Raw genomic sequence first — 22,013 nt, 5'->3', positions numbered from 1 at the left:
CTTTACAATATGTTGAGGACTTTTTTTTGTGTCACTATATACAAATCTATCTTACCTTTTATAAACCTGTCTCATAATATTCCATTGTATAGTGGGTACACCCTAATTACTTACTAACCTCCCTATTAAAACTATTTCTATGTGTTTCTGGGGGAAAAAAATTGAGTGGGGAACTAAGATGAAAGTGAACTAAGATAATGAATTTGGCAATAGAACATAAAATAGTTTGGCAGGGGGTGGGGATGGGGCTGTGTGGAGAAGAACCAGGAAGTGAGGCTTTTTCCATCACTCTTGCACATCCAACAGTTAACACATCTAACAGTTGTTAGTCTGGAAGCCCTGCCATTTCTAGAAAACACACTGTGCTTTTCTTCCTTTCTACCTTAGCTCATTCTAGTCTTTCCCTGCATTTTATCTTTGCCTGTTGAAAGCCTATTTTTCCTTCAGGATCCCGAACAAATACCACACACTGCCACAATTGCTCCTGGCTAGAAATCATGCCTCCCCCTGCATTTCTTTTTTTTTTTCTTTTTAAAGATTTATTTATTTATGCATACAAGAGCTGGGGTACAGGCCAGAGATGGAGGGGAGAGGAGGTTAGAGGATTCACCAGAGACAGAGCGGGGAACAGAACAGGCAGGCTGACTGAAATACACTGCTGAGGGGAGCAGCAGGTGAGACAGGAGAGGTCTGCTGTGCCCTGTGGGCTGCTCCCTGGCCGCAGGGGATGGAACTCCTCACAGTGAGGTGCTTAACCCCTTAAGCCACCAGTGAGGCGTCCCCCTGCATTTCTAATAGAAAGATGAAACATTCCTTCCTTTCTTCCTTCCACAAAGTACTCCTCACCCAAAGGCAGACAGTGCTGTGGTTACAAACAACGACTTTGGACCCATCAAGATGCTGTACCTGTGATCTTGGCACCTGATCCAAATTCTCAGGGTCTCAATGCCCTGATCTTTACAATGTGGAGAAGAGCATATACAGACTTCTTAATGGTAATGCACTTAGAATATATAGTAATTGCTGAATGAACATTGACATTCATTTTGATTCATCGTGGTTGGGGGTCTACTTGAGCAAAATACCTGTACCGAAGACCACCACCTAGCCGACTGAGGCTTGGAGGGGTTCCGCCCCGCTCGCGCCGGCGCTGGATGCGGCTGCAGAGCGCGGTCATGTGATTCAGTCAAGATGGCGTCGCCCAGCTGCTTGTGGCTCCTGGCTGCTGTCCTCCTACCCGGGTCCTGCGCTGCCGCGGCGCTGGGGCATCTCAGCCCTCCAGCTCCGCTGCCGCTGGTGATCTGGCATGGGATGGGTGAGTAACTGAGTGAGTGAGAAGAGGGTCCAAGGGTTTGGCATCTCTTCCTCTCCGGTCGTGGGCTCGCGTCTGCAAAGTGCGAGTGTAGACAGCGAAGGTGGTCAAACAGCACCCGGCTGTCGCGATGTTTTAGCATTTGGGGACCACTCTGCCTTGGAAAGTCGCGTTGTTGGTGTGCGCTCGCAGAACATTTTTACGTGGGTGCGCTGAACTAGCGTTTAATCCGCACAGCGTTTGCCTCAGTGCAGAATCTGGCATTCGCTCAGGACGGCTGGTCTGGGGGCTACATAACTGCTTGGCCCGTCCATTTGTTCATTCAATTCACAATGAACAGGCACCTATAGTTCATTTATACATTTAGCACATAGTTATTGATCACCCTTTGGATGCTGAAGATACAAAAGTGAATGAAATAGACTAAATTCTGTGCTCTTTTGGAACTTACTTTGCAAGGAGAGACGGATTGTAAAGAAGTAAGTAAAGAGTATACTGCAAAGGTGGAAAATAAAACAAGGAGGGAGTAGAGACTGGAGGTGGGGGCTTGCAGTTTCATGATGGATTCACTGAGAAAGTGATAACTGAGGAAACACTTGAAATAGATGAGGGGAGATGTCATATGGATATCTGGTAGAAAAAAAACAGCAAACCCGGTAAGAAAAAAACAGCAAATCAAAGACCCTGAGACAGAAGTGTGTCCGGTATGTTCAAAGACCAACATTCAGGTCATTGTGGCTGGAACAGAGTGAACAAGAAAAGTCATTTAATTAGAGATGTCACTGGGCCTACTAAGTCTACTGTAGAGACTAGCTGGAATGAGATGGAAAGGGTTTTGAACAGATGAGTGGCAAGATCTACTGAATTTTAAAGGACCACTTTAGTTGTAGGGGGGTTATGGCATTTGCAATGAGACACATTAGGAAGCTATTGAAATAATTTAAATAGCTTGGGGTGGCTTGAAACGATACACTGATGGTGAAGAGCTCAAGAAGTTGTCAAAATTTGGAATATTTTGAAGGTGAAACTAGTGGATTTTGCTAACAGATTAGATGTGGGATGAGAGAGAGAAAGGAGTCAAGGATGATCCCACAGGTTTTGGTCTGGACAATTTAGCAATATGAAGAATACTAAAGACTGACATAAGTAGTTTGTGGGGAGTGGTAAGAGAGTGCCTTACTGGTTAGAGAAAAATGCTTGTGAGAAATTAGTCGGCAAGTATAGATAATTCTTTTTAAGTCTCTGCGCCAGGTCCTGTGGCTACTACAGTGCAGTTAAAGAGAACACCAGATGACTTGTGTTCTCTCAGAGCACAGTCAGTCCCTATGGGCAAGCAGTTAAATAACCAGCAGTTCAGTGCAGTGAAAGTTATGAGAGAAATGGAAGATGCTCTAGGCCTTAGCTTTTTTTCTTTAAAAACCAATTCTGAGCTTCCTCTCAGATTGAAATGGTATGATTAAGTTCTTCTCCCACTCAATGACACTTGACTTTGCTTCTTGTTCTTACTTCTGCTTCCTTGGACAGGAAAAGAAAAAGAACTGGGTCTAAGGTAAGGCAGGGAGGCCCTCACTCTCTAGTTTGTACAAGTTCAGGGTCAGCACTGAGAGTGAATGCTTTTGTAAATTTTGTGTCCCAGGCACTTCACTTGTCTTACTCTAGTCTTAAAGAGAAATCAGACTTCAAAGTGGTTTTGAATTTCTTAACCCCAACTGTACCAAAATGATAAGAGGAAAATATGTGCCTCTATTTTTCAGTTTTATATTTCATGTTCCAGTTATATTGTATGGGCTATTAAAGTTTGTTATTACTTGATAAATATGAGCTAAAGGAAAAAAGTGTTCTTTTTAAAAATAGTTGAGGTGCAATTTGTATAACATGCAGTTAGCCATATAAAATTAAGTGTACAATTCATTGACTTTTTTTAAATATTTATTTATTTATGCATACAAGATCTGGGGTACAGGCCAGAGGTGTGGGGGGTGAGAGGATTTACCATAAACAGAGTGGGGAGCCGAACAGGCAGATTGACTTAAATACATTGCTGAGGGGAGCTGCGGGCAAGTCAGGAGAGATCTGCTGCGCCATATGGGTAGCTCCCTGGCTGGGGATCGAACTCATGCTGCAGTGGCTACGGATAGCTTCCTACTTTGTGTCTTAACCCCTTGTGCCACCAGGGAGGCCCCAATTCATTGACATTTAGTGTAATCACAGCATTGTTCAACTACCACTGCTCTCTAGTTTTAAAACTTTCATCACCCCAGCTAAAGCTGATGTCCATTAAGTAATAATTCCTCATTCCCCTTTCCTACCACCCTGTGGAAGTGTTCAGTCTGCTCTCTCTATAGATTAGCCTATTCTGGATATAGCATATAAAAGGAATCATACAATACGTGACCTTTTGTGTGTGGCTTATTTCACTTAGAATAATATTTTCAAGGTTCATTCACATTGTACCCTGTATCAGTATTTCATTCCCTTTTATGGCTGAATAATATTCCATTGTATGTATATACCACAATTTGTTCATCCATTCATCAATTGAGGAACATTTGTGTCATTTCCACCTTTTGGCTATTATAAATAATACTGTTATATAAATACTCAGTCATAAGTTTCTGCATGGATGGATATTTTCATCTCTCATGGTAGAAAACTAGAAGGGAAATTGCTGGATATGGTAATTTTGTATGTTTAATTTTATGAGGACTCAACAGACTATCCTTGCTAACGCTTGTTATTTTCCAGTTTTTAATATTTTTCCCCTCAAATTAAAACCCACTTAGTAGTTGTGAAATGTTGTTATTTTTGTATTTCCTTGGAGATCAGTGAAGTTGAACATCTTTTCATGTGCTTGTTGGCCGTTTATATATCTTCTTTGGAAAAATGTCTATTTTAGTCCTTTTCCCATTAAAAAAATTAGGTTGTCTTCTTGTTAAGTTATAGGAGTTCCTTGTATATTGGAGATGTTAAACCCTTAACAGATATATGTTTTGCAGACATTTACTCCCGTTCTGTCTGTTGTCTTTTCACATTATTGATAATACCCTTAGAAGCACAAACATTTTTTATTTTTATTTTTTTAATTTAAATTTTATTTTTATATTCCCTGTACAATTACAACCCCCTTATTTTAACCCCAATCCCTCCTTTCCCCGTCCCCCACTCCCCATAGAGTGTCTCTGGTTCATAGTTGTTTGTTGATTTTGATATTTTCTTTCTTATAGTTATTCTTTTTCCTGGTCCCTTATTTAAGTTTTCTAGATTCCTGCTATGAGTGAGACCAATCCGGTATTTTTCTTTTTCTTTCTGGCTTATTTCACAGAGCGTGATCCCTTCCAGCTCCATCCATGTTGCTGCAAATGGCATGTGTTTATCTTTTTTGAATGCTGAGTAATATTCCATGGTATATATGTACCACATCTTCTTGATCCAGTCATCTATTTTTGGGCATTTGGGTTGTTTCCAAAGCTTAGCTATTGTAAACAGTGCTGCGATAAACATAGGGGTACAGGTGCTCTTTGGAATTAATGTTTCTGTGCCCTTTGGGTAAATACCTAGGAGTGGAATTGCTGGATCATATGGAAGCTCTATGTTTAGTAGGTCTAGAAATCTCCACACAGCTCTCCATAGTGGTTGGACCAGTTTGCACTCCCACCAACAGTGCAGGAAAGTTCCTTTTTCTCCACAACCTCGCCAACATTTGTTGTTGCTAGTTTTTTCAATATGTGCCATTCTCACTGGTGTAAGATGGTATCTTATGGTATTTTTTATTTGCATTTCCCTGATTACAAGTGATGCTGAACATTTTTTCATATGCCTGTTGGCCATTGCATTTCCTCTTCAGAGAAGTTTCTTTTTAGCTCTTCTGCCCATTTTTTGACTGGATTATTTTCTTTGTTTTTGTTGAGTCTCATCAGCTCTTTGCAGATTTTTGTGATCAGTCCTTTATCATTAGTGTTGTGTGCAAAAATGTTCTCCCAGTTGGTGAGGTTTCTCTTTGTTTTTGTTATTGTCTCTTTTGCTGTGCAGAAGCTCTTTAATTTGATGTAGTCCCAGCTGTTTATCTTTGCCTTCACTATCACTGCTTTGGGTGATGTGTCTGTAAAGAGCACAAAAGTTTTTTAAAAAGTAATATTGTTTTGATTCACAAGTTCCCATCATTCTCTGTGTTGTCTAGGAGACAGCTGTTGTAATCCCTTAAGCATGGGTGCAATTAAAAAAATGGTTGAGAAGAAAATACCTGGAATTTATGTCTTATCTTTAGAGATTGGGAAGACCCTGATGGAGGTAAGGTCCTTCACAGCTGTTTCTTGGAAAGTTTGCTGGCTGATTTCATTGAATGTACTGTTAAAATGCTTTATATTGTATTTTTTTTCTTTTTTAATATATATATATTTTACATCATTGTTCATCTTTGTACAATGTATGCTTGTATGCTTTCTCCTTTCAGGTGTGTTCCCTGTAAAATTCCCACCACCAATTCACCGGTGATCCATCATCATTGTCCCTTGTGCTTTCTCCCCTATTTTTTTAAAAAAAAAATTTTATTTTTATATTCCCCATACAATTGCAACCCCCTTATTTTGACCCCAATCCCTCCCCTCCCCACCCCTCATCCCCCATAGAGTGTCTCTGGTTCATAGTTTTTTGTTGATTTTGATTTTCACTTTCTTATAGTTATTCATTTTCCTGGTCTCTTATTTAAGTTTTCTAGATTCCTGCTATGAGTGATACCATTCTCCCCTATTTTGATTCCTTTACCTCCCCCTCCCTTGCAGAATATCTCTGATGTATAGTTGCATGCTAATTTTTTTTTACATTTTTTCTTTTATATATTTTTTACATCATTTTTCATTTTTGTACAATGTATGCATTTTCATCTTGGTTATAGTCCCCATAAAATTCCCACCACCCTTGTTTTGATCCTACTCTCTTCTCCTCACTGTAATGTGTCTCTGGTTTATAGCTGCCTGTTGATTTTGATTTTTACTTTATTATAATTAGCCTTTTTCCTGATCCTTATTTGGGTTTTCTAAATTCCTGCTATGACTGAGACCATCCACCATTTTTCTTTTTCTTTCTGGTTTATTTCACTGAGCATTTACATTGTATTTTTAACAGCAAACCATACAGGGCTATTTTAAGTCTTGGCTCATGTGAGAATACCAACCTAACAAGTTCACCTCTTAGAAAAAATGCTAGAGGTTGTTTTCAGTCCCAACCTTTCATTCCTCTGTGACTCATCTTTTAGGATGTGGAGAACAGTTTCTTCTTGAATGTCAATTCCCAAGTCACGAAAGTGTGTCAGATGCTTGCTGAGGACCCTAAATTGCAGAAAGGCTACAATGCTATGGGATTCTCCCAGGGAGGCCAATTTCTGTAAGTCTCATACCACTTATATGGAATTAACTTTTATTTCTTTTTATGCACGTAATCCATTCTAATTATTTTGGGCTCTCCACCTAACTTGTGAGGGAAACTATTCTAAAATGTTGTTTCATATAAGAAACTTCTTGGAACTTAATTTATTTTCTATGAAATAATAAAGAGTTGTGTTTTGCCACATCAGAGGAAAAATCCTGAAACTGTGCTTTGGGGAACCACAGGTTTAAGTAGTTTTGTCTGGGAAGTCGATAGTTGATGACACATTTCCATCTAACAGAACTGATGATTCTTTTTTTCTCCAGGAGGGCAGTGGCTCAAAGATGCCCATCACCTCCCATGATCAATCTGATCACATTTGGGGGACAACATCAAGGTAACTGTGGTCTCATTGCCTCCTTTTTTCTCTGTTCTACCCCATATAACCACTTGATTTTAAAAATTCGAACAATTCTATTTCTATAAGAAGTCAGCCATCCTTGCAAAACCCTGATGTTTTTAGTTTATAACAAACTAACCAGCACTGATTAAGAAGTAGGGAGAGACTTAGGAGTCTAGAGGCTAGGAACACAGGAGAATCATTAGGTTGATATTTACTTCTCTCCAGTGTTATTAGCATGAATTTCTGGAGATGGGATGGGTATAGCCACAGAGGATTCCTGATGAATCCTCTCATCCCCTGCACCTCTGGCCTTCACCCCAGTTCTTGTATGCATAAATAAAATAAATATTTTTTTAAATTTTTTTATTTTTTAAGATTATTTATGCATACAAGACCTGGGGTACAGGCCAGAGATGTTGGGGGGTGGGTGAGAGGATTCACCAGAGACAGAGTGGGGAACAGAACAGGCGGAACGACTGACGTACACTGCTGAGGGGAGCAGCAGGCAAGACAGACGAGGTCTGCTTCGCCATGTGGGTTGCTCCATGGCCAACCGGGGATCGAACTCATGCCTCAGAGGCTGCGGACTGCTTCATAGTACGGTGCTTAACCCCTTGAGCCACCAGGGAGGCCCTAAAATAAATACTTTTAAAAAAAGGTAGACAGATAGGACTTTTCTGATTGAGGCCTAAGAGATGAGAATGTAGCCAGCCATTGAGGTAGGAAGAGAGGGAGGAGGAGGTTCAAAGGTCCTAAATTAGGGCCTCCCCTGGTGGCGCGGGTGGTTGAGTGCAGCACTGTGAAGCTGTTCACAGCCTCTGCAGCGCTGGTTCGATCCCGGCTGACTGGCGAAGGTCCCACATGGCGCGGCAGACCTCTCCTGTCTGGTTCACTATTCCCCTCAGCAGTGTATTTCATCAATCTGCCTGTTCTGTTCCCTGCTCTGTCTCTGGTGAATCCTCTCACCCTCCCTTGCATCTGGCCTGCACCCCGGTTCTTGTATAAATAAATAAATAAATCTTTTAAAAAAAAAAAAAAGGTCCTAAATTAGGTAGAAAAGAGTGTGGATACATTAGGAAGAAGCTGGTTATAGAATTTTTTAAAAAGATTTATTTATTCATGCATACAAGAACCAGGGTACAGGCCAGGTGTGCAGGAGGGTGAGAGGATTCACCAGAGACAGAGCGGGGAGCAGAACAAATAGACTGACTGAAATACACTGCTGAGGGAAGCAGTGGGCGAGACAGGAGAGGTCTGCTGTGCCGTGTGGGTATCTCCTCTGCCTGCCAGGATTGAACCCGTGCTGCAGAGGCTGCAGCGAGCTTCACAGGGCTGTGTTTAACCGCCTGTGCCACCAGGGGAGGCACTGGTTATAGTATTAATCCTCAATACATTCTTCTCTTAAGGATTGAATTAATGAGACCAGGGTCTACTCTGGTTTGTTACTGATTTGCCCAGTGCCTTGCACATAGCAGGTATTCCATCCATGATTATTGAAGGAGTGATTCTGTCTTTACTGCTGTAGGTGTGTTTGGACTTCCTCGATGCCCAGGAGAGAGCTCTCACATCTGTGACTTGATCAGAAAAACACTGAATGCAGGGGCTTACACTAAAGCTGTTCAAGAACGGTATGTATACTTAGCTGAAAAGAACTTTCACTGATTGAAAATATCATACTGACTTTCACGCTAACAGTCCAGGAGTAGTTGCAGGTGATAATTCAAACAGATACTCTTTATAAGTATCTCTGTACTGTTTGCTTAATTTTATTGTAAATCTAAAACAGTTCTTTTAACTTTAAAAAAAAGGGAGGACATTTTTCTATATAGTAAGAAGGTAATTACAGCAGAATAAATCTCCATATCTAAAAAACAAACAAAAAAGCCTTTAGAAAGTACCAAGCCCAAGGAATATATTAATATTTGAAGGGCAGATTCTTTATGTGGTCAAGAGTGAGGAGTTAGCCTCCTACTCAGTGACCCAACAACTCAAGTGTGTTTGTGTATTTAAAAATATACAGAATGACTTTAGGAGTGTGTTCTTATTTAGTCATTTCCAAATTTATTTATTTATAAATTATTTTACTTTTAAAATTTTTTGTTGTTGTTTCCAAGTTTCAGTTATACATCAGAACCCCTGGGAAATTCATTAAAAATGGATTTCATTAGAAATTCTACTAGACATTCTGAGTCAGGTCTGCAGGATTCTAGATGATAAATAAAAGTGGGGATCAACTTGAATGCTTATAGCATCTATCCTGTGGGTCTTCAAGTACATCATTCTTGATAATAACTCTTCAACACAACACTTCCTTGAAGCCGTTTTTTTTTTAAGGTCAAGTCTTGTGAATGATTTGCAGATAGAAACAAACTTCAGTCAGCTCTTTTCCCTGCCTACCTATTAACAGCCACCAAGCTGTCTTGGATCAACAGTGTCCCGTGATGCTCAGTGAAGGAAAAGAAGATGCTTTATCTCTCCTCCTCCTTCCCCTCAGGCCACTCACATCACTGCTAAACTTTACCTCTTTTTTGTTTTGTCTAGTCACAACTAGGTTTGTTTTTTTTTTAAAGATTTATTTATTGATTTGTTTGTTTGTTTATTTATGGGACCCTCGCCAGCGGCCGTGGAACCAACTAGCGCTGCAGAGGCTGCAGGCAGCCTTGCAGCCCAGTGCTCAACCGCTGCACCACCATGAGAGGCCCAAGATTTATTTATTTTTATACAAGAACTGGGGTACAGGTCAGAGGCACAGGAGGGTAAGAGGATTCACCAGAGACAGAGCGGGGAGCAGAACAGGCAGAGCGGGGAGCAGAACAGGCAGACAGACTGAAATACACTGCTGAGAGGAGCAGTGGGCGAGACAGGAGAGGTCTGCTACGCCATTTGGGCATCTCCCTGGCCAGCCAGGAATCGAACCCACGCTGCAGAGGAAACAGACAGCTTCACAGTGCTGTGCTCAACCTGCTGCGCCACCAGGGAGACCCCACATCTAGGTTTTTGATGTCTTTCATATTCTCTCTTCTCATGGATATATAAGGTCTCTTTCAGTGTCATTATTCTTTATTCTTTACTCTTTAATCTCACTCGTTGCCCAGATGCCCCAGGAAAATTCATTTGTTTCTTTCTTTATATATTTTTTCTTTTGTGAACCAAATGCAACCCTTAGTCAGAATATTAATGACAATAAAAGAGCAGTGGGGAAGGATAGTGACACCTTAGTACTGATTAAAAGTAGTAGATTGATGTGTTTATTTCCTCCTTACACTTTAATGAACTGGTAACAAGAGAATAAAAAGTGATAAACCCACAAGGGCAAGGAGCACAGGAGATAAAAGATAATAGATGTCATTTTTTGAAAGACAAAAGATAGATGAATAAGGGTAATTGTAGCAGAGCAGAAAAAGCTGAAATCTTTATGTTTAGAGGGCTACTCTGATGAGAAGGGAGAAGATTCACTTTACAGCTCCACAAAGCTTCAGGATTAGCGGTATAAAGTGCTTTAAAGCTCTGTGCTTTAGAGGTTTGTACACAGGGCTAAAAACAGAACTTTTTGTTGGAAATTTATATGAGGAATGATCAAATGCCCAATTCCTTTAAGAGCACATCCTACTCATTGCTCTTCCCCCATCTTGACAAAAGAGTACGTTTATTCTTTGGAGCAATTTAACTTGAGAAGTACCAGCCTTTGAAATAACAAGCACGGGATGGTGATAAGACTATATTAAAAACCCATTCCTTCCCACTCCACTCCCCTCCCACCTGGCTTCCAAAGTGATGGCAGCCAGGCTTGTTACCTGCTAGGCAGAAATTTGGCAAACTCTTCTCTAGAAACTGATTGGCCCCAGAGAAAAGATCTACAGGGTGTTTTGGAATCCAGCAGGTCAGGAATCCAGCAAGTCCTGACTATCACATAGATAAGCTCAGCAGATAAGCTCGCTTCTTGTGTGAAGAGCTTCTGGTAAGCTTTGGGGTGCCTCACTAAGTATGAACAGTAAGCCAAGGACCCTAAATCATACATTTGAGGGAAACTTCCAGCATGAAAGACAGACCAAAACAAATCAAAGTTAAAAGGAATGTGGAAGAAGAAACAGATAATTCAAGGAGCTGAGAAAAACCTAAAAAAAAAACAACAAACAAAAAACAAACAACCAAAAAAGCCAAGCCTATAATTAATTATTGCAGCTACTAGAACACAGTTGTTGCATGGCATAGAACAGAATGTGACTAGAACCAACAATCAGAGAGTAAGAGAGAGCTCCTGAAAATTAAAAGTGAGATAATCAAAATAAATCAAAATAAAAAGTTTATTAGAAGTATGACATATAAAGGTGAGGAAATCTAGAAATTAGAACAAGACCCCAAAGAGGAAGAAAGGGGGTGTGAGGAGTGTGGGAGGATAGAGGAGAAATAAATTTCCTAAACAGAGAGACAGTTTTGCAAGTCCAATATCTGACTATTTGGAGCTTCAAAAAAGACAACAGAAGAAAAGGTAGGTGAGAATTATTAAGGAAACAATACAAAGCTCAGAACTCCAGGACATGAGTTTCTAGATTGAAAGGGCAAGCATCCAGGGCAAGGAGTGGAAAAAGACACACATCCAGGTATATTCCTGTGACATCTCAGAGCACTGGGAAAAAAGGGTAGGCCTCAGTGAGGCCACATACAGAGTCAGAGCCCTAGTGACAGACCCCTACTCCCTTGCAGGCATGCACGGTACCTTTGTATTCTGAGGGAGAGTGATTTCCAAGCTCGAATCTGTACAGAACCTCCAAGTAGCAATGAAAATGTGACTAGGAAGTAAAGACATCTTCTGACAATCAAAAAGAAAAAAAAAAGTCCTGCCCAGAGAAGTGGGACCACATGGTACTCATACAAGCCCCTGGAACCTGTGGGTGGGGTCAGGAAGGGTGCAGTTCCCAGACAAGGGAGAGTGATTTTGATTTAGGCAGAGACCCCAAAAGATGTCTTCTGCTCTGTTCAGATAATTTAACCTTAGCAAAGCAAATTTGATCTGATGCCCTGAGGAACCAGCCAGTGAGGAGGTGTTTGGCCAGCTCCAGCCCCAGCCAGGCTGGGTGGGAGCAATAGGAATGGTGAGTGTAACAGTCCTCTCTCACCTGTGGCTGTGAAACCTTCCCTCTGGCTCCCCCTTGAGATGATGGCAGCCCTTCCTGGGTTTTTCCTTCCTCCAGTCTTCTCCCTGCCATGCCTACCCTTTTCTTCCTTCCCTGCCACCACCAATACCCTGGTGTTGCCCTGGCCTTGCTGTGGCCTCTTGTTTTCCCCTGTGCCAGCTCTGCTCTCCCAGCTTGCCCTCCCCCTGGCCCAGCTCCCAGCCCTGCCTGCCCCCATGCCTGGCAGGGCCTGGGCCGTCCCCTCTCATCCCGCACCCCAGCCGTGGCCCTCACGCTCACACAGGGTGTGGTTGTTCCACTTTCCCCACGCCTGTGCCCTCAGCTTGCCCTTTTCTGGAACTAGCAAAGCATCCACTCAGGCTCCCTTCCTTAGACACTTACTCAAGTATACAGAGTAATGTAACAAACTACTGTGTACTTTACAACCTAAAATTAATATTTTATCCTTTTTGCCTCAGAGGTCTTATTCTCTACCCTTCCTCCCCAGTGACCACCACTGTCACGAAATCAGGGTATGTTCTTACTGCCCACAAAAAAAATTGCTTTCTGTAAGTCCATACCTTATATCAATATATAGTGCTATTTTGTGTATTTAAAATTTTACATACTGGATCGCCGAATGTGCATTTTATTTTGCAAATGATTTTTTCACTTGATATTTATGTTTCTGAGATGAAAACCTGCTGTTACATATACATTTAGTTATTCATCTTAACTGCTACATGGCATTCTTATGTGACTACACCCCACTCTATAGATTCCCATATTGCAAACATTTCAGCAGTTTTTCTTTCTTTTTTTTTTTTTATAGAGGCATGTTTTTTTTTCTTTCTTTCTTTCTTTCTTTCGTTCTTTGTTTTGTTTATACATGCACTGGGTACAGTCAGAAGCGCGGGAGGGTGAGAGAATTCACCAGAGCCAGAGCGGGGAGCAGAGCAGGCAGAAGGACCGAAGTACACTGCTGAGGGGAGCAGCGGGCGGCAGGAGAGGTCTGCGCGCCATGTGGGACCCTCCTCCGGTGGCCGGGGAGCAGCCGAGGATCGAACCGGCGCCGCAGAGGCTGCGGGCAGCTTCGCAACCCAGCGCTCAACCGCTGCGCCACCGGGGAGGCCCAGCAGTTTTTCTTCATAACAGTGTGCAGAGGCATCCTTGTGTTGAAAAGTGCTCCTCTACTTTGCCACTACCATCACACTCATGCACGACACTTCACTTCTGGTCACCAAATGTGTGGCAAACAATTCTCTGGGATACCACCTGGCTGTCCAACAATTTAACTCATTTCTAACACTGTCTACCTGGAGATGGTGTCAGATCCCATAGGTGAAGGACTCAGCCACACACACAAGATTGCACCTGCCTCACTTCAGGTGCCAGTTCCATCTGGTTACCCACGACTTCTGTCCAACTCAGCTCCAAATCTGAGGTTTTCACAACACTTTCCTCAGGTATGATGAATTTGCTAGAGCAGCTCACAAGACTTGGAGAAACACTTACTTTACATTTACTAGTTCATAAAAGAATATGATAAAGGATATAGATGAAGAGCCAGGTGAAGAGATACACAGGATGAGGTCAGAGAGGATCCTGAGCACAGGAATTTCTGTCCCCATGGAGTCAGGGTACATACCATTCCAGCATGGATGCGGTCACCAACCTGGAAGCTCTCTGAACCCCCCTGTTATTGGGATTTTATGGAGGCTTCCTCATGTGGGCATAATCAGTCATTAAATCCATTTCCAGTTCTCAGGAAGGTAGCGGGTGGGACTAACATTCCAAGCTTCTAATCATGGCTTCATCTTTCTGGTGCCCAGCCCCCATCCAAGATCACCTGCCTAGTGCTCTTATCACTTGGGAAATTACAAGGGTTTTAGGAGCTCTGTTCCAATAACTGGGGGCAGAGACCAACATATATGTTTTCAATTATTGCATAATTCTTGAACAAGAATTAGTCTAGTGGAATTCATAGATAGACTCTTACTGATTATGATTTGGGTAATTTAGGGAAAGATACTTAGCCTCTCTGCCTCAGTTGTATCATCTGTGAAATGGGGCAATGATTATGCATCATGGGATGTAGAGAAATAAATGAGTTAATAATATAGACAGTACTTTGAAAACACTGAATGCATGTTAGCTGCTGTTATTACCATATATGATTATTGATGTGTACATTTTAAATTTTGCTTGATGTGGCTAAACTTGTACTGATGTCTATTCCCACCATTCCTGTTTTCTCTGTTCTCCCTAATTTTTGATCCCAGGTCTATTCATCTTTGCCAGTCAGATGTATTTGGAATGGCTTCTCCTTGATAATTAATTATTGCCAATTTGTAGCCTTTATTTGTTGTTCTATTGGGTGCTTTGCCTTTCCTGATTTATAAATACATGCACCTATGCCACATATATATTTTGAAGCTTAAGCCTTTTGTCATTAGGTATGTCACACTTCTTCCAGTCTGTGGCTTATCTTTTAATTTTGTTTATGGTGTCTTTTTTGGTACAACAGGTTTTTTTTTTAGTTTTTAAAATAGCTTTATTGCAAGATAATTCACATGCCAATTTAAAGTATATAATTCATTGGGCTTTGGCATATTACATTATTCACTTTTTATAACTGTGATAGTCCTATTCCGCTTCTTCAGTCCTCTCTGGCCCTGTGTCTGAGGAGCTGCCATCGTCTCTCATGTAGCTGGTTCCATCTGGCTTCAGTGCCAGCCTGCTCTGCTGAGTGGACCTCCAGGCAGTTCCTCCACTCTTACTGTGGGGGGGGGGGCTCTTGTAGAAATTTGGATTTCTCGCCCTGCCAAATTGAGATAGTCTCACCCCAAGCACTTCTCCCATTAAGCCTATGCTCAGCTTTCTCCCCCACTCCCCTGTGGCAATACTGCTGTGTAGATGCAGGAGCTGAGTGGAGACTAGCTGCCCAAAGGACATGTAGTAAAGGCATGAGTTCTGGTGGGAAGGGCTGGGATGGAGGAAAAAGAGAAGTGGAGAGAGACTAGAGAGAAAGTAAAAAAAAAAGTATAAACAGAAGTCTGAAATAATACTATTATTACCACCAAATACCTGCCTTCTGTCCTTAAAAATTGCACGACAGTCTGAGGAATGCTTTGTGATGAAATGGTTAAACCTCCAATCTAGTCTAAGTGTGGCAAGATGGATGGAGACATCGATGGTTGGGTGAAGAGACAGCAGGGAGTTGTTTTTTTTTTAAAGATTCATTTATTTATTTATACAAGAACCAGGGTACAGGCCAGATGCATGGGAGGGTGAGAGGATTCACCAGAGACAGCGGGGAACAGAACAGGCAGACTAACGAAATACACTGCTGAAGGGAGCAGCGGGCGCAGCAGGAGAGGTCTGCCTCACCTTGTGGGACCCTCGCCGGCTGGCTGGCATCAAACTGGTGCTGCAGAGGCTGCAGACAACTTCACAGCATGGCATTCAACTGCTTGCTCCACCAGGGGAGGCCCAGGGAGTTGTTTTTGAGCTGAGCCTTGCAGGATGAGTAGCAAGCCAAGGAAGATGAGAGAGGTGGGGTTGTGGGAGGGGACAGCATGTGCCACCAGGACCGATCACATAAGTGCCCTTCAGTTCTGTGCCCTAGGGAACCAGTATCTGAGGAGACCTTTTCCTAAATCTTGATTTTCTTTCCTGTGCTATAAATAGTATATTCCTGCTTTACGTACCTTTGGTTTTTCTAGTTTTGTTGTGTTTTTTTTTTTTGTTCCCAAATTTTATTTAAGAACTCCTACAAATTGTTCCAGATAAATGAGTTTTAATCCTATCCTTTCTCCCCTTCTGAAGTAATGCAATTCATAATTCTCTTTGCTATTAGCAACTGCGTGCTGTTGCTAACAGCAACCAATCACATAGATTCTTCTTCACATATTTTTTGATGAGCTATTTCTAAAACCTTTTGGAAAAAAAGCACCTCACAAGTTACAGTATGGTCTTGCTCTTACTCTATTGAGTAATTATAACCACTTCACCAAAATTCCCAGCTTTCCCATTTACTTTGATTTTCGCCCCAAAAAAAGCTGCTCCAAACTGGTAGCATCTGTGAGTCTGTCTTCTCCAGGGTGGGTTTAGTCAAGGTGGAAACTTTAGAACCTGCTTCTCTCTTTCACCCACCTTGGCCACATTTTCTTTATGGACACTATGTTGATGCCGGAGGCAGAGAAGCTCAGGGGTCTTATTGATAACCTGTTTTGTAGGTGGAAGCCTTTTCTTCCTTACAGAAGGGTGAAGCCTGGAACCTTTTGGAGTCTCCTGGTGGCCTGTGCCTAAGGACACGCCCCAGGCATGCCACTGACATGCAGCTTGGTCACCTTCATTCCTTTTTCTTTCTGCAGCCTGGTGCAAGCGGAATACTGGCACGACCCCATAAATGAGGATATGTACCGCAACCACAGCGTCTTCTTGGCAGATATTAATCAGGAAAGAGTAAGCACCCTTCCAGTCTACTGTAGCTGTGCACTCCTTTCTCTGTTTGGGGCATTATACATATACACAGGTCGTGGCGGCTTATCCAAGACATCCCAGGCAGAACTCAGGGAACAAAAGTCCTGGGTTTTTTTGGAGGCAGTGGTTATGAGATGCGGTTCCTTTGAGGAAGGCTGAAGTTCATTTCTCGTTCTTCCCTTCGGTCCTTTCCGTTTCCTAGTGTTGAAGGAGCAGGGTGGGTTGCTGCCTGGCTTAAGTGGAAATTCACAGCTGCTGTCCAATGAGGGAAGCCTTCCTGGTGGGTCCCTTTTTTGCTCAACTTTTCTCAGAAGAGATATTGCAGAAGGGACTGAGTGTGTCCCAAACCAAGCATGACTCAATTTATATTGGGCTTATTTGGAGGTTAAAAAATATTTTCAGTGGGATGTTGGGGAGGGAATGGAGCAGAATATGTAAAGAGCACTTTGAACTTGCAGTTTCCTATATTTTGCCTTGGCTTCCTCTGGCTAGACCCCTTTAGCCTTTGTGACGGGTACCTGTGGAGTAGCACCTGTGTGCCCTAGTTGGTGGGTGTGTCAGTCAGATAAGATGGTAAGAAAAGGCTGCACAAGGTATATTCTGGGCAGGAAATGCAGCCTGTGGTAGTACAGGGGCAGACCAGAGCGTGAAAGGCTGTAATCCCCCTGCGGGAACCTGATGATGGCCTCTCTGAGGTACTGTTGGCCTTTTCTCCAGTGTGTCAATGAGTCCTACAAGAAAAACCTGATGGCCTTGAAGAAGTTTGTGATGGTGAAATTCCTGAATGATTCCATTGTGGACCCTGTGGATTCTGAGGTGAGTTGTGGCTTAGGTAGGCCACAATATGCCAGACCACACAGTAAATGGTATTAAAACCCAGCTGCTGCAGGGAAAAAAATCCTTCAGTCCCATCGGTCTGTGTAGAACAAGGGTTCATTACCTGAGGTCTATAAATGGGACACTGAGGATCATAGGCCCCCATCATCAAAACTGTATGTGAAATTATGTAGTTGCATTCTGAGGGGCCTATTATTTTTGTCAGACTTTCAGAGACCTATGACCCAAAGAAAGGTTCAGAGCCATCAGCCCAGTCTATAAATCCCTAAAGTTGGCATTCAAGATTGGCCTTTGACCTCTCTTTCCAACCACGCTTTACTCAGTTCATAGGTCCTGATAAAGCCTTATTGTGCTACTTGAAATGCCCCAAACGTGGCAAGTGTTTTCTCTCATGTGCTTTTTGTTTATGCTTTTTCGCAGCAGTGGATAGTTGCAACCATGGCTCTAAAAAGTCTGAAATATTTTATATCTGGCCTTTACAAGAAAGTATGCTGTGCTAAACAATAAGTTGTCTCTGTGTCCTGTTTAGAGACTAAAGTTCCTTGAAAACAGGGACCACACACATATTCTTTTTTGAACGTTTTAGGGTCCAGCACAAGGGTTTTCACAGGGAAGGTGCTCAGAAATTATAGAAGGTAGAAATTCTGGGGAATTGCATCTTCCTTCTTACCTAGTTCTTTCTCTTTATTTCTGAAATGCCAGTAATTCAACTATTGGTATTTTAGGAAGTGTAGTATCAGTTGACCCAAAATGTATATATTATAAAAGTGTGTCTGAGAGATCACCAAAAAAACCCTGAAAAGTTCTTCACCTGACTGAAAACCCACATTGGAGCTGAGAGAAGACTCAGACAAGTTGCATTTGCTTTTTATGTATGGTTTCTCTGATCACATTTCTCACTCCTCGTTCAGTACCTGAAATCCATCTAGATACTAAAACTCCAAGACTGATTACTAAAGTGAGGAAGGAATGCAATAGAGCTGGCAGCTGTTTAAAATGTAAAACTTCCAATCTGCTTTCTGGGACAATGTAAATAGTATAAGATATTTATAAAGTGGGAACATAAAGTAAAAGCAAAACTAAACTAAAAAAAAAAATTTCTAGGGAATTTAAAAACTCTTCGGAAAATTTTATTTCTCCCCAGGATCCAACCTTAAAAGAGATGATTCAAGACATCCTGTTTTTCCACCTTGCTACAGCTTTATGTTGTTTACTTTGTTGGTATTTTTTTTAAACTCCTAGCCCATCTTAGTTTGGCATTATGTGCTGTGTGTCCAATCTGACCTTATTTCTCCCTCCTCTCCTGCAGTGGTTTGGATTTTACAGAAGTGGTCAAGCCAAGGAGACCATTCCCTTACAGGAGACCCCTCTATACACACAGGTAACTGGGAAGGCGAGCAGCTGTCATGTGTAGCTCTTCATTCCTAAAGCTGCTTAGTTCTTTGGTGGTACACACTGTATGCCCCATATGCTCTTGAGGCATCTAACCCTTATGGGCAAAGCTTGTGAGGCTGGTGATTGTTGCACTAGCATAGAAGCTGGTTGACATAAATCCACATCCTAAATGTTGAAGGACCTGTTATCTCATGGTTTTCAAGCATGTACAAGAGATACACCATCTCTAACTCCTTCCCTCTGATAAAAAGGCTTAGAATTGGCTTCCTTTGCTAATGTGCAGCCTGCTGCAAATCCAAGAAGCCCTTGTGTATAATGAAAATGATGACAATGTTGAGTGTTAACTTTATTAAAACATTGATAGATGTGGAAGTCCTGTTTCAAGCACTATAGGGGGAGCTCCTGCAGGAGACCAATAGGAGTAGCGTTGTGGATTTTTTTTTTAGCAACAGGTCTTGTTTCTAAAGCGGAGTCTGCAGCAGTGTTTCATCACGTTCAGTTCTAGGGCCTTTCATTTGGAGATAGACTCTCAACAATACACAAATACTACAACTAAATCACTTGCTTTTATTAGAATTTCTCCAAGTAATGTCAGAGGTCTCTTCTGGCCTTTCTCCTGCATTTGGTGCCTCAGCTTGGGTGAGGTAAAACCAAAGGGAATCCAGGGTATGTCTTAAGTTTTGAAAATGACAAAGAACTTCCTTATCATGAAACTCAAAGTTAGCTACTGCAGAAGCAAAATTCTGGCATGATTGAAATTGCTCATCTGCCCAACCATACTTGTTCTGCAGCACCTCATTGGTGGGTGACATTTTCAGTTGCAGGAGATGAAAATGTCTGAGGTTACTTACTTAAGGCTTGGCTATGTCTTAAGTTATCTAGCTGATGTTCTGTGTTCATTTGCCTCAGCCCCACTTGATTGACTTTTTGAGGCCTTTTTGTCTGTTGCTTGCCTGCCAACCATAATTGGTTCTCCAGAAACTTTGGGAAACTTCAGAAGCAGGACATAAAACACTTTACTATAGTCTCAATTGCATATACATTTTTAATGCCTGGGAAAAAAACTGGAAGGTTACCTTTTTTGGTATTTTTGACAATACCTAATTTTTAATACTTGGAAAAGATTAATTACTCCAAATGGTTTCTAATATTTTAAGTTAACATTCTGTTTCTTTAGTATTTTATGCTAAAACTTTTTATCAAGCCTCTAAATTATGGCTTCTCTCTCTTCAGGACCGCCTGGGGCTAAAGGAAATGGACAAGGCAGGACAGCTAGTGTTCCTGGGTGTAGAAGGTGACCATCTTCAACTGTCTGAAGACTGGTTTTATGCCCACATCATACCTTTCCTTCAATGAAGCCCTGCTAGTTTGCACCAGAGCTCAGGGAGCTTAGTGCTTCCAAACCATTTGGAGACAGTTCCCTTCATACCTAAGCCTGAACTTAGATCCTGCTTGCAACTAATCCTCTCTAGTTATTATCTAACATGCCCTACTTGGAAAGATCTAAGACACGAATCTTATCTTTTGCCTCATCCTATTAGCATATGGTTGAACCCAAGTTTAATTAGCTAATAACCATGGAGGTTGTTTTACAACCCTTTGGTGTGATCAAGATGTTATAGGTAATGGAGTCTGCTCCGTATCAGTGCCAGAATTGTGCCCAGGCCCAGAAGAGACTGAACGAATTCTAGCCATGAGGCAGATTCTGAGGCAAACACCTTTCTCGGGAAAGCCCAGCTGTGCTTCAAGGCAAGAGGCTGGTCCCCAGGCCTGATGCAATTTACATAAATGCTGTTTTGCTGTTTTAAGTAATGCTTGGAAAAGTACTGTTAGGTCACATTTCTTGAGGCTGCCCTCTTGAGTGGGTTACCTTCTGTGTTGTCTTAGCAATTAGACTTACCCTGCTAGCCCACCATCTTACCTCAGTGGCACAGCACTTATATTGTAAATATAAATTTACATAAAACTTTTTATCTCCTTAGGTAGTGGCTTAGTTCTTTTGTCACAAAAGGTGTAAGTAGTACTGAATTGGATTGTGTGTGGGTGGGAATGGGCATCTTGCTTAATTGGGGGTGGGGGTGGAGAGTGTGAGGGAAATTGTACAAGTGGAAATGAAAAATGAGGCAGCTGGTTCCTTCCCTTCCATCCTTGATTAACCTGGCCTTTCATAATGACTAGTAGTCTGGATTCTAGAATTCCTCTATTGCTGGGAATACAAGATAAGTGGGAAGGAAAAATGTGAAGAGATCTCTGGCTTTCTAACTTCACCCTCCAAAATCATATTTACCAGCATACTCCAAATGGTTTCTAGTATGATCAGTGGAGAAAAGGATTGTTTGCTCAAAAAGCTTGAGGACGACTGTAACCTGCTTTCTCATCTTAGAGATCAACCACATTAGATTAAGGACTTTGAGGATTCCTATACTAACCTAATCTGCCATTTCTATCCTATGTGAGCATGAGCACCTCAGCCCGTGAAAACCCATCAACACTTTCTGGAAGACTGTTCTGCAGAATGCCAGAAATGACTAGTTTCTTTGGGGAAATGACTAGTTATGCTTTGATGGAAGCACCTTATTAATTTTGCAGTGTTTACCCTTCAGTTATCCTTCTCCTCCCTCATGCTTTATTTTTCAACTAAAAGATGAAGAATATGAGCTAGAAGTAGGGGATGTGGAAATAATGAATTGTCTGAAATAAAGAGTAGTTTCTTATCTTTGGTGTCATTTTTCATTATCTTTACCTCTCTGTATAGCAAAATCATAGATAAATACACAAGTTTGGTATTAATTTTATTCTATTTTCTGTATAACTTTAAGTACATAAAGGTTTATTTCCACAGGCCTCAGGAAATGGGTAGAAGTCACAGGACAATTGCTCTTCCCACCAAAAAAACTTGCATATTTTGGTGTTTGTCCTAGAGGGAAAAACTGAAATTTACATTAGCAATGCTGTGCAAGATTCTTCCATAAGACCTACAATCAGGAGTGGAGGTTTTAGTTCTCTGTTCAGATGCCCAGACAGAAGCCAAAAGCTATTGAGCATGACAGGCAAAGGAGGCAGTGAAGATGGATGACAGGCACCTAGCATGGAAGGAAGAAGGAAT

The 22,013-nt window shown here is 41.8% G+C and overlaps 1 protein-coding gene across 3 annotated transcripts; it reads left to right on the top strand.

The window, feature by feature from the left end:
• Nucleotides 1-1,191: 1,191 nt before the first annotated feature.
• Nucleotides 1,192-20,444, top strand: PPT1 (palmitoyl-protein thioesterase 1; the record flags this gene model as incomplete). 3 transcript variants are annotated; one of them, XM_084243581.1, is made up of 9 exons in its annotated part: nucleotides 1,192-1,315; nucleotides 5,490-5,599; nucleotides 6,564-6,691; nucleotides 7,000-7,070; nucleotides 8,602-8,704; nucleotides 16,567-16,657; nucleotides 17,393-17,491; nucleotides 18,822-18,893; nucleotides 20,141-20,444. In XM_084243581.1, 9 exons carry the CDS (start codon nucleotides 1,192-1,194, stop codon nucleotides 20,261-20,263), a joined length of 921 nt encoding a protein of 306 aa, XP_084099707.1. In that variant the 3' UTR covers nucleotides 20,264-20,444. The 3 variants fall into 3 exon arrangements, with proteins under 3 accessions (XP_084099707.1, XP_084099708.1, XP_084099709.1); XM_084243582.1 differs by lacking the exon at nucleotides 18,822-18,893; XM_084243583.1 differs by lacking the exons at nucleotides 5,490-5,599; nucleotides 6,564-6,691; nucleotides 7,000-7,070.
• Nucleotides 20,445-22,013: the final 1,569 nt, after the last annotated feature.

Source organism: Talpa europaea, assembly GCF_964194135.1.
Source record: "Talpa europaea genome assembly, chromosome: 9".
In the NCBI taxonomy this organism is placed as follows: Eukaryota; Metazoa; Chordata; class Mammalia; order Eulipotyphla; family Talpidae; genus Talpa; species Talpa europaea.
The sequence above is the reverse complement of the archived record's forward strand: the minus strand, read 5'-3'. Positions and strand labels throughout refer to the sequence as shown.